Genomic DNA, 16021 nt, shown 5'->3' on the forward strand with positions numbered 1-16021 from the left:
TAAGGGAGTTAAGGTAGTGTTTGTCTTTCTGTTTGACTTATTTCACTTAGCATAGTGCCCTTAAGGTCCATCCATGTTGTCACAAATGGCAAAATTTCCTTCTTTCTTATGGCTGAGTAATATTCCATTGTATATACACACATCACATTTTCCTTATCCATTCATTCACTGATGCACACTTAGGAGGCTTCTATGTCTTAGGTATTGTAAATAATATTGCAGTGAACTTGGAGGTGCCATATCTTTTTGAATTAGTGTTTTCATTTCCTTCAGATAAATACCCCAGAAGTGGAATTGCTCATACATAATGGTAGTTCTATTTTTAATTGTTTTGAAGAACTCTACTTTCTTTTGATTAATTTACATCATTTTATTTTCAACTTGCCTGTCTAATTACATTTGAAGTTATTTTCTTATGACAGCATATAGTTGGGTCATTTTTTTAACTCACTCTGTCAATCTCTGTCTTCATTTGTGTATTTACACCACTTACATTTAATGTAATTACTTACATGGTAAGGCCTAAGCCTGTCATTTTATTTTTATTTTATTTTTGTTCTCTCAATTTTTAATTTCTTTGTTTTCTTTTTTCCTACCTTCATGTAGGCCTCTTGAACAATTTTTAAAATTCCATTTTGATTTATCTATAGTGTTTTTTAATATATCACTTTGTATAGTGTTTTAGTGGTAGATCTAAGCATTACATTATATAGAACTTATCAAAGTCTACTGGTTTCAAAATTTTACCAGCTCAAGTGAAGTATAGAAACTTTACCTCCTTTACATCCTTTTACCCTCTCCCATTTATAATTATCTTTAATATTTCTTCTACAGACACTGAGAACGGCATTACACAGTGTTATAGATTTTGCTTTGCCAGATATAATTTAGAAAACTCAAGAAGAGAAGGAAAGTCCTTTGTATTTACCCATAGGTTTGCTCTTTCCATTTTCTTTCCTCCTTTCTGGTGTTCCAAAATTTCTTTAAAAAAAAATTCATTTTCTTTCAAGGGCGCCTGGGTGGCTCAGTCGGTTGAGCGTCCAACTTTGGCTCAGGTCATGATCTCATGGTTCATGAGTTTGAGCCCTGCGTTGGTCTCTGGAACCTGCTTCAGATTCTGTGTCTCCCCATCTCTGCCTCTTCCCTGTTCGCGCTCTGTCTCTCTCTCTCAAAAAAAAAAAAATTTTTTTTTAATGTTTAAATAATTTTCTTTCTGTTTAGAAGATTCCCTTATAGCCACTCTTCTAGGGTCTCTGTTGGTTAAAAATTCTGTTAGTTTTCCTTCATCTGAGAATGTCTTGATTTCCCCTTCATTCCTGAATAATAGATATACATTTCTGGGTTGATAGTTCTTTTCTTTCAGTATCTAAGAGATGCTGTATCTAAGAGATGCTGTTTCACTTTCATAACACCTTTCTTATCACCTTATCACCTTTTTGATACAAAATCTACTGTCATTTGAATGGGTTTTCTCCCTGTAGGTAATGCATCATTTCTCTGTGGTTGCTTTCAAGATTTTTTCTTTGTCTAATTTTTATAAGTTTGACTAGTATGTGTCTTGACATGGATTTCTTTGGGTTAATCTTGTTTGGGATTCACTCAGCTTCTTGAATCTGTAGATAATATGGTTTTTGTTTGTTTTGTCAAATTAGGAACATTTCAGCCATTATTTCTTCAAATATTTTCTCAGGCTCACCCTCTTTCTCCTCTCCTGAGACTACAATGACATGAATGTTAGATCTTTTGTTATACTAGCCACACATGTCCTTGAGGCTCTGTTCTTCTTCTTTTTTTTTTTTTTTCTTCAGTTTGTTCTGTTTTTCAAATTGGGTAATTTCTAATGTTCCATGTTCCATTCTGTTGTTGAGCTCATTCATTAGGGCTTTTAATTTCAGTTATTGTATTTTTTAGCTCTAAAATTTCCTTTTGATTCTTTATTATTTCTTTGCTGACACTCTATTTTTTTCAATAGGTTTCAAACATGTCTGTAATTGCTCACTGAAGCATTTTTATGATGGCTGTTTTAAAATCCTTGTTAGATAATTCCAACATCTGTGTCATCTTGGTGTTTGTGTCTGTTGATTACCTTTTTGCATTCAGTTTGAGAACTTCCTGGTTCTTAGTAGGCTGAGTGATTTTCAAATGAAACCAGGACATTTTGGGTATTATTTATGGGACTGGATCTTATTTAAATCAGTGTTTTAGCAAGCTTCCCCTGACACTGTTCCAGTGAAATGAACAGGGGCACTGCCTCATTATCGCCAAATGGGGGTAGAAGTTCAGGTTCTCCACTCCGCCTCTCTTGACAGCTGGTGTGTGTGTGTGTGTGTGTGTGTGTGTGAAGTTTTCTCATTGCTGGGCAGGGGTGGAAGATCAGGTTCCCCATTATGCATCCATTAATACCATCTTGATTGGGACAGGGAGGGGGTACATCATTATTGCTCTCCACATGGCTTTCATGAAGATTCCACAGAAGTTGGGCTTATGATCACTGAGTGATGGTCAAAGTCCTGATTCTCCCCTAGACCTCCTCTTACACCACTCCAATGAGGAGTATGATGTCTCATCACAGGGTGGGGTTGGATGTTCAGGCTGCCCATGTGGTTTCTACTGACACTGTGGGGAGAAAGAGCCCAGAGGGGCTGGAGGGCCCAGCCCCACACTCAGCCTCCTCTGGCACCACTCAGATGTGGTATGGGGTCGTGGCCTGGCAAGGGTGAAAGTCTAGGGTCACACTCAGCCTTTGCTGTCAGGGGTAGAAGTGAAGCAGCAGGTTTTTCTGTGACATTTCGCTGGAATAGAGCAGTTACTGCATGAAAGATTTCTGTCTTTCTGGGCTGCCCCTTTCTTGGTTCTTTAGCTAGAAGAGCAGAGTTTTGCTGGAACTTTTTTTTTTTTTTTTGTCTGTGCTCATTGTCATTTCCAGTTGCTTGCTTCTTCAGTATTCAGTCTGGGATAGATGAAGCGAAGAGAAAACCCAGAGAATTCATGGTCATATCATTCCTCAGGTCCCAAGGTCCCTAACCAGTGTGCCTTCTCTCAGTCTTTCAGTGTCTTTTTATGCTTATTTTATAATATCCAGAGTTTTTAATTGTTCTTAGCAGAAGAAATAGGGAAGAATATACCTTCCCATAACATTACTGTCTTTTGAATAAGTTGTTCTTTTTCTGTTTCTTTTTTTGTTTGTTTTTTAAATGTTTGTTTATTTTGGGGAGAGAGAGGGAGACAGAATCCAAAGCAGGTTCCAGGCTCTGAGCTGTCACCACAGAGCCCAACGCGGGGCTCAAATTCATGAACCGTGAGATCATGACCTGAGCCAAAGTCAGATGCTTAACCGACTGAGCCACCCAGAAGCCCCTCTCCTTTTCTGTTCCTTTCTCAGTGGCTGGTAGTCAGTAGAGTTTGATGATACCAGGGTGAAGATTTCTCAGAGACTTCCCTGACCATCTGTAGGATTTGAATGGCTTTGCCTGATGTCTGGGTCTGGTCTCCAGACACTCACAGACTAGAAGCCTGATGAAAGTGGTAAGTTTCTAGTCTCAAGACTTGCCCATTCAAGAACACTCCATGAAAGTTATCTTTTTTCCTTTTGATACTGTGAGCTCTTCCCTCAACCCTCGGGAGCTGCTGGAGCATCAGTGTAAGTGATCAGATTTCCCGACCATTCTGGCCTTTGGAGAGAAAGTAATAGGAATGAGAATAACTGGATGGTGTCACTAAACTACCAACACTTTCATATTGCCTTGTGCCTTTTTCAGCAGGCTGGCGGTTCTAATCTGCTTGGCTTAAATTATCAGCATTTCCTGAGAGCTGGATAGAGAGGAAGTTGTGGAGGGACTAGCTCTGAAACTATCTGATGTAGAAACTCCATACACCGAACCTAAAAACTGACCGTAGGTACTCGAGTGTTCCTTTCAAGCTGATTCCAAGCCCAAGTTGCCCTCATGGCCTCTTTTCCCCCCTCCCTACTTCACCATGCCTCTTGGTTGCCCTGAGAGTCACACAGGGGCAAGGGGTGGGGCCAAGGAGGGTGAAAATCCTTCGCTGTGCTTCCCCTTTCACTCTCAGATGCTGCCAAGGTCCCTGAAGAGGGAAGACACGAGGAAACAGGTAAAAATTATTTTGCTCTCTTTTGCATTCAGCATGCCGGCACGGAGCAGCTGCTGTGTGCCAGGCACAGTTCTTGGGGCTGGGAGCACAGCGGGGACCCCCCCCCCTTACCCATGTATCAACAGGATGTAGACCCCCATCTTTGAGCATGCCCTCTGATGGGCTTGTGGAGTCTTCTGAGAATAGGATGGGTCACCAGATGCCCAGGAGGGAAGAATGGACTCAGGGAGGCGGGCTCTGAGATCCTGCAAGGCCCTCAGCAGGCCTATGTCGAGCAGGCCACCATGGGTCTGGGTAGCATGGCCTTACCCTGAGCCTTTGTGCCTAATGCCTACTGTCCCCAGCCTCCACGCCCCACCCTGTCTCAGCAGCCTTCCGATTCCAGGTCTAAGGTCCCACTTCTTACGTCCCAGCGACTGCCTGGAGCTGCCGGGGGCGAGCACGTAGCTCTGCTCTGAGAAGTGCCCTCTCCCCCCCATCCTGGTGTTCTCAAGGCATTCCCCCATGAAGCTGCGGCTGGCGGCTGGCGGCACAAGGGGCACAACGGTCCGGCTACTGGAGGCTGGTCTTTGCCCCAGAGAATGGAATCTAGCCCTTGCCACAGCTCTTGTGGAAACCCAAAGGGGACCCGCAGCGCATCCCTCAAAACGCTGACCCTGCAGCCCTGCCGAGTTTCTCACGGGAAACGTAAAATCGGTTCCATGGCTAAAGAAGCATGGGCAACGTGCTGCACCGTACTGTGCTCTGGCCCCCGTGTCGGCAGATGTGTGATGCACACACAGCTGATTATAAGGGACCAGAAAGACCCACGGTAAAGAATTCTGTTTACCTTCTTCACCCAGCTTTTCTCAAGTGGACGTGGCCTTGAAGGTGTTTTTGCGTGTAGCTCTGTTAGCACCTGCAGAGCCGGTGTCACTTCTACCTGGGGAGTCTGTCCCAGTTCAGACCCCTCACCCCTAACCCGAGCCCGAGCCCCGGCCAGGCCAGCACAGACACTACGCCTGGGGACAGACCCCTCCTTCCTGCTCAGCAAGCAGCCTAGCTTCCCCCACGCCTCCGGGTACCAGCCACCCAACAGCATTTGGCATGAGCCATGCAGCCTGAGGAGATAAACAGCCCCAGGGGGTGAGGGGTGTTTGATGCGTGGGAAATGTTGGCAGGGCAGGTGGGAGGGGTGCAGGTCTGCCCTGAGACCGGAGACACACTCTGTCACACATCCTGCTAACTCCAGAGGGACCAGCACGGAGGGGCCCAGTCATGCAAATTGGGGCTTAAATTTAACTCTATGTAAATGTAACTCTATGTAAAAGTCTAATAAGGTGGCACACAAACTCACTGATCAGAGAGGGACAGATGCGCAGGGCTGCAAACTGGGGGCCCTTGGACTGCCTTCAGCCCGCAGACTGGCCAGCACCGTGTTTGCTTGTTTGTTTGTTTGTTGATGAAAGCAGGACATTTCACAGGAAAATCCAGCTTATTTCTCTTAAAGCACTGGAAGATCAGGCAGTGCTGAGCTCACATTCCCACTTGGCAACAACTGGTTGGGACCGGGACAGTCATTGTCTTTACTCAAGGCATGACCTTTGTTCCCACCTGGTTGATTTATGTTTTCTACCCAGCCCCCAGGGGTATCTGAGTGGGACCCTTGGACCACATTCTCCGAAGTGCTGCCAGACCCCTCTAAATGCTCTCCTGGCATCACACTTAATTGTTAGTTTTAGAGTTATTTTGCTCCTGGTCTTTAAAAATCAAGTTTTGATCATGGCTCTCCCCCATATAAGAACCTTCACTAGTTGCCTCAAGGTGAGCTTCAAGTTACCCCAGACCTGGAATTCAAGGCACTCAGGAGTCTGGTGCCACTCAAAGCCTGAGAGCTGGGCAGGAAGTTTGTAAAATTATGGATGGATGGATGGATGGATGGATGGATAGAAGGATGAACGGATGGATGGATGGATAGAAGGATGGATGGAAGGATGGATGGAAGAAAGGAAGGAGGGCTAGAAAGAGAGACAGGCTAGTCTTACAGAGTTCTTAGGCTGAGAGAATAGACATGACATACCCACAAAAGGCCCCATGAACATCCAGAATTCACAGCCTGCAAGGCAAGCAGACATGGTTCTCCTGGGATCAGGGAAGAGGGGTTGGAGTTTGGTGGGTGAGCAAGAAAAGCCATCTGAAAGAAGCAAGTGACCAGATGGCTCAAAGACAACTCTTCCCGGCCCAGGCTCCTGCCCAGACACAGCACCATGCATCTCCTCGGCCCCTCGTTCCTGCTCCTTGGTAAGGACTGTGGCCTAGGCTTGGGTTCTGGGAGTCTGTGGGAGCTAGAGGAGGAGGAAAGCTCTGGAGCAAAGAGTAAGTATTGGGGAGGAGGGGACAGGCAGGGTATGTGTGTGTGTACCTTCCTCTCTCCCTCTGTCTTTAGAGGGGATTCTTTATTCATTTGAAAGCTCTTTATGCCCCTCAATAATGTTTTTTGATCACTGTGGTGGGTTCCAGAATACTTGGCCTTCTCTGACTCATCTCAATGGAAGTTTGAGCACCCCCACACCCTCTACACCTGGGATGGGGCCTGCGTCTGGATTCCCTGTGACTACAAAATTCCAGGGAGTAGACAAATGCTGGAAAATCTGACCCTGTACCACAACTATCACTATGACGAGACCCGCAAGGACTTCAGTGGGACCATCCTGTACGATACCGCGAAGGCTGGGAAGACTCTGCCTCACTGGGAGAGGGTTCAATTCCTGGGAGACAAAAAGTCCAACTGCACCATACACATCCACCCTGTGTCCGTCAATGACAGTGGCTGGCTTGGGCTGAGAGTGACAACGAAGAATGACAAATGGATGGAGAAAATAGACCTCAACGTCTCTGGTAAGGCCCTGGGGGATGGGGTTCTCTGCCTCGGTTTCGGGCAAGAAGGGAGGTGGAAAACACCCAGCCCCTGGGACAGGGGTGGCAAGCCAGGCCGGAGGTGCCAGTGAGTGAGCGGGCAGCACAAGATAATGGGGCTGGGGCTGGGGCCAGACCTCTGGTCTCCCCTCGGGCCTCCCACCTGCCACTCAATGCCCGCCCATTCCGGAATCCGGGTTCCAGGTGGCCTGATTTTTTACGAGAAGATGGAAATGTGGATTTTCAAGCAAAATCTCCCAATGCCTTAATGTTGGTGATTAATTCTAATTAGGCCTTCGTGGCTAAATAAGACACATGTAGGGGATGAATCAAGCACGGGCCCGGGGCCTCCACCCACAGCCTGTGTCTTCCGTGGTGGTGGGGGAGGTGGGGGGGGGGGTCTAAGCAGCTACACGGGGGTGAGAGCTGTGGTTTCAGACCTGTCGTCTCAGGGTGGCCCAGCCCCGGGGAGAGCTGGAGACACACAGGCCCACTAACGGCACCCACTGAAGGAGTGCCACTCTGGAGGTCTCCAGTGTGGAGGCCATTACACACGCAGGCTTGTCGGCAAAGCCAAGAAAGGCGTGGGGACCTAAACTGGTAACATTCATTTGGGATGGGGGAGCCATGTCAAAAATGTTTAGAGAGCAAACATCAGGGAGGGGGCACGAGGTACGTATGAAATACAATACGGGATTCCTCAGGAGCGGCGGCATTCACAAGAGAGAGTGTTTCTGCCGAGCAAAAGTGATTCAAACCAGAGAAAGGCGGCCAGGAGAGAGGTGCAGAGGCGGAAGGGACCGGCGAGGGGCTCCTGAGGGGTTACCTGGGGCTGTAAAGGCAGGTGTGCGAGGTTGGCACACGGGCCCTCGCTCTCCCAGACCCCCAGCACAGCCCCCTACTCTTTTGCAGAGACGCCTCTCTCACCTCACATCCAGCTCCCTCCAGAAATCCAGGAGTCCCAGGAAGTCACTCTGACCTGCTCGCTGAATTTCTCCTGTCCTGGGTACCAGATCCAGCTGAAGTGGTCCCTGGAGGAGCCTGCTGTCACCTCCACCCTCCTGACCACCAAGACTGTGTCCACACAGAGCAAGCTCACCTTCCAGCCGCAGTGGACTCACCACGGCAAGAATCTTTCCTGCCAGCTCTGGGACCCCCGAGCAGAGCGGATACTCTCCGAGGAAAGCGTGGGGCTGGATGTGAAGCGTGAGTGTCCCCCAGGGCCCCCCGGGGAAGGACGAGGGTCTTGTCTCTTCTCTTCCGGCCCTCGAGGGCACCAAGGGTGCCAGGCACCTACACAGAAGGAAACAGGCATCAGGGCTGCATGCTCTCCACCCCCCCTTCCAGCCCCCGACACCCCCACCCCCACCCCACCCCCGTTATCAAGCCCCAGTGTTTCAGGGAACGGATTCATCTTAGCATCTGCTTTGGTCTATCTAACAGAATAAAATACTTGAATAACCTCAAGCCATGACGTGAAGTTGAGATCACGTGGTTACACGGGAGGGGGAGGTGGTAGGCGGGGTAAGAGGCGGTTTCACATCATTGTTCGCGCCTCATTCATTCATTCATCCAATAAATATTTACTGGGTGCCTCCCAGGTGCCAGGCCCTGTTCTGGCGGTGAGCAAACTTCTTGCCCACTTGGAGCTGGCATGGCAGTGGGGAAGACAAACAGGAAACAGAGTAACAAGGAGACAGAGAACTTAACTGTAGGCAGGGATAAGTGTAGTGGGGGCCAATAAAGCCGGGCAAGGGCAGAGGGAGGGAGGGATAGAGGCTTCTCTGAGGAAGGTGAACCCGAGGGAAGGGAAAGACTGGGGCACGCAGATGTTTATTTGCGAGAAGATTCCAGAAAGAGGAAAGAGCGAGGACGAGGGCCTCGAGGTAGGAGCTCGGTGTGCCTGCGACAGAGCAGGGGGCCCAGCGGGAGGAAAGGAGGGCCAAGGGCAGATCTCACGGGCTACAGCAGGGTTTGGGGTTGTATTCTGAGCGTGGAATCCACGCAATGGTTTCAAGCAGGGGAGTAACAAAGTCCGAGCGACAGTGTTAGGAAGGCTGCCGGTTGCCTGGTGACTAGAACTTTGGAGAGCCGGGGGCGTGCGTAGAACAGAGACAAGTTAGGAGTCTGTGAGAGTCACCTGGATGCTGGGGCCAGCCCACCCCCCGTGGACGAGGGTCACGCGAGGGGCCGCACACACGCACACACTACGTTTAACTGCCGCTTTATCAGAATCAAAGCCCTGCAACTTCCCACCACGATACACCCTCTGAGGGGTCCCACCCCCTCTCCCACTGCGCCCCCTGCTCCTCTAGATGCCCCAAAGTTGAAGATTGAGGCCACCCCCAGAGAAGCCATCGTAACAGAGGGAAAGTCTGTGACCATGACGTGCCAGGTCCTCAGCAGCAACCCCGGCTACCAGAGTATAGCCTGGCTGAAGGATGGCACCCTGCTGAGGGAGGAGAGGACACTCACGCTGATTCTGTCCACTGTGACCAAGGAGATGAGTGGGAAGTACCAGTGTGAGGTCTCCAATGAAATAGGCCCAGGACAGTCGGAAGAAGTGGACCTTCAAGTATATTGTGAGCCTCCTGGGAGCTGGGAGGGGGGCAGGCAGGGAGTTAGCAGGGGGTGGAACCAAGGCCCTTGAGAGGTGAGCAAGGGAGGCCCTGGCTCACCTCCCTCCTCTGCCTCTGCGGGCTTTTTCCAGATGCTCCGGAATCTTCCAGGGTTGAGATCCTCCCCTCACCAGCTAAGGAGGGAAATAAAGTACAGATGACTTGTGTGTCACCGGCCAATCCTCCTCCAACAAATTACACCTGGTATCACGATAAGAAAAAAGTACCCGGAAGGACAAGCAAGACCTTCCAGATCCCAGCGGTCCTCCTCGGGCACGCTGGGTATTATTCCTGCTTGGCCGAAAACAGCCTTGGTACTGGACAAGTTGGCGGGGAAGCTGAGTTAGATGTCCAGTGTGAGTAGTCACAGGGCTTCTGGGTTCTAGAGGGAGAAGGAGGAAGGGAAATGGAGCACAGGGGATTCCCGGGTCCTCGAACGGGTGGCAAGCAGAGGCCGGGGTCTCTCAACGTGTAAGCCCCTGGGGTGGGTGCCTCGCTGTTGTCCCCGGTTGTACACCCAGCACCAGAACAGGGTCTGGCTCGTGGTAGGTGCTCGGTAGATGTCTGTCGAATGAACGGAAGCAAGATGCCAGGGCCCCATGAGGGACACGGAGACTCGGCATCACGAGGCAGTGGCTGAGCCCCAGGAGGGGGCCTGATGTGTCGGAGGAGAACTGGAGCAAAATGTCTCGTTACCTCCCCATCGGAGGTCGGACCCTGTTTAACACACTGAATCGTGTCAGTGAGTCGAGCCCAGGACAGAGAGGATCCATAGGTTTGATCCTCGGACCCTGGGATGTCAGAGTCTGAGCCAGATACTCTGATGGGGACGCTCCAATCCCAAACATCTAGACAGCGTGTGACCCAGCGGCAGCGGCGTTTACTAAGCATTTGCTCTGCCCTGGCTGCTTCAGCTCATTTCGTCCTCGCAATGATCCTACAAGGTTAGGGACTCTTAGGACCCCACCTGATGGATAAGTAAACTGAGTCCCGCGGCCCACGATCACTCAGCTCTAAGTCACGGCGTCTGCCAGTCTGGCTCCAGAGCTGTGCTTCTCCCCCAGTGAACGCCCGCACCGCAGCGAACTGACTCTGTGCCCCCGGCCCACGCGGAGGCCCGCAAACAGCGCGCCTCTGTCTCCCACGCACCACGCGTTCTCTGCTGGAGCTCTGCTCTGAGCATCATCCTGCCTCAAACCGGGGCCAGGCCAAATGGCCGGGGTTTCTGTCCTCACACAGATGCAAGAGGGAAGCACAAGGCTTCCTTTGGTTTATTTAGGAACCGTGTGAATGCGGGGGAGGGGTGGGGGAGAGGGAGGCGCCGGGAAAGGTAGAGACGGACAGCTGACTTTCCCTCGCCCATCTCTCTGGTTTTCTCCCAGATCCTCCCAAGGAGGTAACCACAGTGATTCAAAACCCCGCACCGATTCGAGAAGGAGACAGTGTGACCCTGTCCTGTAACTACAATTCCAGTAATCCCGAAGTTACCCGATACGAATGGAACTTCCAAGGCTCCTGGAAAAAACCATTACGCGAGGTGCTGATAATTGAGAAAGTTTCCTGGGACGCCAGACCAATCTCCTGTGCAGCCTGCAACCAGTGGTGTTCGTGGGCTCCCTCTGTCAGCCTGGATGTCCTGTGTGAGTGAGCGGGCAAGGGGATCGGAGAGGTGGGCCAGCTGGGGTATGGGCTCTAAGGGGGAGGGGACTGGGGCCTGGGCCAGAACCTTCACAGAGAACTGAGGGCTGAACGTCTGGCCTCAGGGCCCAGGGGAGAGGAAGTCCTGGGGACAAGAAGAGGGAAAGGGGCCCAAGAGGTCAGCCTGACCCTTGAGGCCCTTGCTCTCCAGATGCCCCAAGAGATGTCAGGGTCCAGCAGATCAGCCCCCCTTCTGACATTCACTCCGGGCACCGAGTCCTCCTTGGATGTAACTTCTCAAGTAGCCGCCCCAGAGACGTCCGCTTCTTCTGGAAGAAAAATGGAATCTTTCTGAAGGAGGGAAGAGAACTGACCTTTGACGCCATCTCTCCAGAAGACGCTGGCAATTACAACTGCTTGGTCAACAACTCCGTAGGACAGACCATGTCTGAGGCCAGGATCCTCCAAGTGCTGTGTGAGTGGCTGGAGCTGGCGACAGACAGAAGAGCAGGTGGCCGGCTACCTGGATCCTGATTTCGCTTCTCCTTATAGATGCACCGAGGAGGCTGCGTGTGTCCATCGGCCCAAAGGACCAAGTGATGGAGGGGAAGAAGGCAGTCCTGACATGTGAGGGCGACGCCAACCCTCCCATCTTCCAGTATAGCTGGTTTGACTGGAAAAACCAAAACCTCCAGCATTATGATCAGATGCTGAGATTGGATCCCGTGAAGGTCCAGCACTCAGGAGCCTATCGGTGCCAGGCCATCAACCGGCTGGGCATGGGCCAGTCGACCCCCAGCACCCTCACTGTCTACTGTAAGGCTCCTTCCCTCTTCTTCTCTGACCCCTCTTTCTCCTTCCTTCCCCCGCCCCAGTCCTGGGGGGCAGCCTGGTGCATCACTCCCAGGCACCCCCCTTGCCCCCCCCCACACTCACCTTTCTTCCCCCCTTCTCCCCGTCACTCCTGACTCTCTCTAGGAGGGCTCCCTCTCAGGCTGCCCCCGCCTTCCAGACACCCTGAGCTCTTACTGGGTCCCTCTCTGTCTCTCTCTGTCTCACCCTTGATAGGCTGCTTCTTTTTATCTTTTGGGATTTTAGCTTTTTTTTTTTTTTTTTTTTTAAGACAAGGTAAAGCTAAAACAGCACGAGGGGGTAAATGGTAGCAAGACCCCTCTCCCTTCTTTCTCCCTGAGAACTCGACCCTCTCCCTGAAGGCCCTCACTCCCGGCGGCTGGTTGCTTCTCTTCACAGAGCTGTTCTACACGCGCAAGACGCTTTAAGTAGATCTAGGCCTATACACCCTTCGTCACGCAAATCGTGAGAGAGCCCACACATTGCCCTGGATGTTCTTTTGTTTCCCCACGTAACAATACCACTTGGAGACTGGTCTCTATCCGCGCATGTACAGCGTGTCTGAAGGGTCTGGAAACAATAGGGAAGATATTTAATTTGTTTATTGTGCTTTTGCAGATTAAACTTGGAGCCATGGTTTTAAATTTAGAGGATCATGCCCTGCAAAGCTGGATGCTGAGGGGAGACAGCCTGAGCAGTGTTATTTGGAAATGCAGCGTACTGTATAAAAACCTGTTTCTGGGGTCTCCACTTTGCAGACACCCCGGAGACCTGCCCCTTTCCTTCAGGGCTGCCTTGTCAGTGTATTCCCATGCATGGAAGCGCTCAGTGCCTTCCCTACGGCCTTGTGTCGTCTCCGGCTCTGGGCTCCCAGGAAGGACAGTGGCAGGATAAATTTCTACATGGCATTGCTACGTCAAAGAACAAGTGATTTCACGTTCTGATAAGTAAGGCCAAGCGGTAGCCTTTACTGCGTACTCTGTGTGTGCACCTGTGTCTGTCACAAGACAGGTGTTTCCCAGGAGAGTCAGCCCTTTCCTCCTCATGGGGCCCAGAAGGCAGGGACTGGCTTCTCCCTTCCTCTGCATCACGTCCCCTGCGTGTGGAAGGGGAGTCTGGAAGGCAAGGACAGCGGCCATGCAGGGAGGTTGAGGATTCCTTCCAGGCGGATGCTGCAGGCCAGAGGTTATCGGAGAGATACAGTGTCACCAACTCATGGTCGCTCTTCCCCCCACCAGACAGCCCAGAGACCATCGGCAGGCGAGTGGCCGTGGGAGTGGGGTTCTGCCTGGCCGCCCTCCTCCTGGCCTTCTGGGGAGTCAAGCTTCAGAAAAGGTGAGCAACTCCCAAGGCCCGTCTCTCCCTGATTCCTTCCCTGGAGTGACTCCCGTTAGCCATCCTGTCGACCCCGCATGCCCGACTCCACGGGGTCCTGTTCCCATCCCCCTGAGCCTCACCGAGCGGGATTTTGTTTCTTAGCTGGAAGAAGATACGGAGCCAGCAGGGGCTCCAGGAAAATTCCAGTGGGCAGAGCTTCTTTGTGAGGAATAAAAAGGTAGGACGTGGGAGAAAGATGAAATGGAGGGCAGACCTTAAAGTCAAGCGGAGACAAAGTGAAGATGGGATGCAAAGAGCACCGTGGGGAGGCGCGGGGGTCAGAGGTCAGGGGAGGGGGTCTTGGCGGAGAATGGAGTGGTGAGAGCCGAGACCCCGTCTCTCTCCCAGGTTCGAAGGGCCCCGCTCTCCGAAGACCCTCACTCCCTCGGGTGCTACAATCCGGTGATGGAAGATGCCATCAGTTACGCGACTTTGCGCTTTCCTGTCGGTGACGCCGACGCACCAATAACCGGGTACTGAGTGAGGGTCCTGGGAGGGAGGAATGGCTCGCGTCCTTTCTGCCCTCTTTGTGCCCGGCACGGGAGCCAGGCCCTGTGCCTGCTCTCAGGGTCTAAGGGAGCTGGAAGTAGGAGGGGACTTGGTGCGAAATACTTCATCTGCGGCCATCCACCTGCCCTCCCTCTCAGAGACGCAGGGACCCCAGAGACAGAGGGACCTTCCCCAAACAGGGACGACACGGTCACTTACTCCGTGGTGCAGAAGCATCGAGTGGTAAGAGGGCGGGGCTGTGGGAGGTGAGGGTGGGGGAGGTGGGGGACCTGGCCTCAGCTGTGACTCCCAGGAGGGAGGGACTCGGTGGCCTCAGTGGGGGCCAGGGCTGCTGGTGGGAGGGGTGCTCAGGCACAGGTGTCAGAGCCAGGGTAGCGCCTCCCAGTCGGAGACGCAGACCTCGGCCGGTGTGTGGACAGGAGGACCCCCGGGTGGAGCCAAGGAGAGGACAGGCAGGGAATGCAGACGGGGTGGGGGGGGGGGGGTGGCGACCGGGAGGCCAACCTTACACCCCGTGGCTTTTGCAGGGAGACTATGAGAACGTGGTTCCAGAGAGTCCGGAAGACGAGGGGATACATTACTCCGAGCTGGTTCATCTTGGGATTGGGGAGCGGCCTCTGGCCCAGGAAATGGTGGAATACGTGACCCTCAAGCACTGAGGAGCCAAACCCGCCGAAGCAGAGGCGCCAGGGGACCGCAGGGGCCAGGCCCCGCCCCTGCTGCTCAGCAGGCCCCAGCCTCCCCTCCACACACACTCGCAGGCACACTCGCACGGTTACTGAAACCCCAGCCAGTGCACAGAACCTCGTGCGTCGCCCAGAGACAGCCTTCCTTCTCAACGCTGGGGGCCCTGGCCCTCCCAAAGGCCTGCTCCTGGCCCGCTCTCCTTTCCACCCAGAAAGTCATCTAAACACCTAGCCTGCACCGTACAGCGCCCCCCCCACACCCCTCCCCCGCCATCTGCCACCACCCATCCCCAGCTGGCCGTGTCCCTGCTGGGATCGGCTTGTTACTATACTTTTTTCTTCCCCTCTCCATCCCTTTGGCCCCCTTACCCCTGCTCTGAAAGTCCCCTCACTAATTCTATGCCTAATGTCTGCCTCTGAGGCAAAGCCCAGGGAAGGAGGGACAGAAATGAGGGAGAAAGACTTGCTGGCCCGCTGGTTGCTCCTCCACGTGTCAGCGAGGCATTCCACGTGGAGAGGATTACGCTGCTGATCCCCACGCCTCAGGGGTCTTGTGGTCTGAGACACACGCTGGTGTGGACAGACGTGTCACAAACACAGAGCTGCACAATAAAAACAGCTCGGATACCACTTCAAAGAACCCGTGCCTGTGGAGTCAGGATGAGGACGGGGAGATGAAGAGGGCATCATGGGGCCTGGGGAGAAGGCAAAGGAGTCCAGGTAAGGACTTAGGACCGAATCAGCGGATTGGGGAGTCTGTTGTCTTGTTGCAAACGGTACACTGGCCCAGCAGGCAGACAAGTGCGAGTCTGAGTCTTGACTCTTCTGCTTGCCCAGCTGAGTGATCTTGGGCAAGTTCACCAAGTTTATCTGAGTCTCAGTTTCCTCATCTGTAAAATGGAGGTACCACTACCTACCGTGCAGGCGGTTCAAGGGAGGAAGTGAAAGGGGCACCTGGGTGGCTCGGTCGGTTAAGGGTCCAACTTCGGCTCAGGTCATGATCTCTCGGTTCGTGGGTCCAAGCCCCGCATAGGGCTCCATGCTGCTGGATTGGACCCTGGAGCCTGCTTCAGATTCTGTGTCTCCCTCTCTCTCTGCCCCTCCCCCAGTCGTGCGCACGCTCTCTCTCTCTCTCTCTGTCTCTCTCTCTCCAAAATAAACAAACTTAGAAAAAAGAGAGAGAGAGGAAGTGAGGTACAATCATACGTATGCTGGAGTCACCTTGTAAGAAACTTAACACAATAGCCAAAAGTCCCTAAAAAACCAAATTCCCATCTTGTTTGCATCTCTTGAAGAATGTAAGAAGGGGAAGCCAATTCATCACTCACAGCTGTT

General features: G+C 52.2%; 1 protein-coding gene across 5 annotated transcripts; it reads left to right on the forward strand.

Moving 5' to 3' along the window:
• Window positions 1–3421: 3421 nt before the first annotated feature.
• CD22 (CD22 molecule) lies at window positions 3422–15316 on the forward strand. Of its 5 annotated transcripts, XM_086690900.1 has the most exons (16): window positions 3425–3525; window positions 3759–3893; window positions 4069–4110; window positions 6335–6465; window positions 6610–6987; window positions 7918–8211; window positions 9321–9587; window positions 9716–9979; window positions 11006–11263; window positions 11473–11736; window positions 11814–12077; window positions 13352–13448; window positions 13593–13668; window positions 13839–13963; window positions 14138–14222; window positions 14528–15316. In XM_086690900.1, exons 4-16 carry the CDS (start codon window positions 6357–6359, stop codon window positions 14657–14659), a joined length of 2613 nt encoding a protein of 870 aa, XP_086547026.1. In that variant the 5' UTR covers window positions 3425–3525; window positions 3759–3893; window positions 4069–4110; window positions 6335–6356; the 3' UTR covers window positions 14660–15316. The 5 variants fall into 5 exon arrangements, with proteins under 5 accessions (XP_086547029.1, XP_086547028.1, XP_086547026.1 ...); XM_086690902.1 differs by lacking the exon at window positions 9321–9587 and having other exon boundaries at window positions 3423–3525; XM_086690901.1 differs by lacking the exon at window positions 3425–3525 and having other exon boundaries at window positions 6335–6390.
• The last annotated feature ends 705 nt before the right edge of the window (window positions 15317–16021 follow it).

This window comes from Puma concolor, chromosome E2 (genome assembly GCF_028749965.1).
Source record: "Puma concolor isolate L17-30 chromosome E2, mPumCon1.1.hap2, whole genome shotgun sequence".
NCBI lineage: Eukaryota > Metazoa > Chordata > Mammalia > Carnivora > Felidae > Puma > Puma concolor.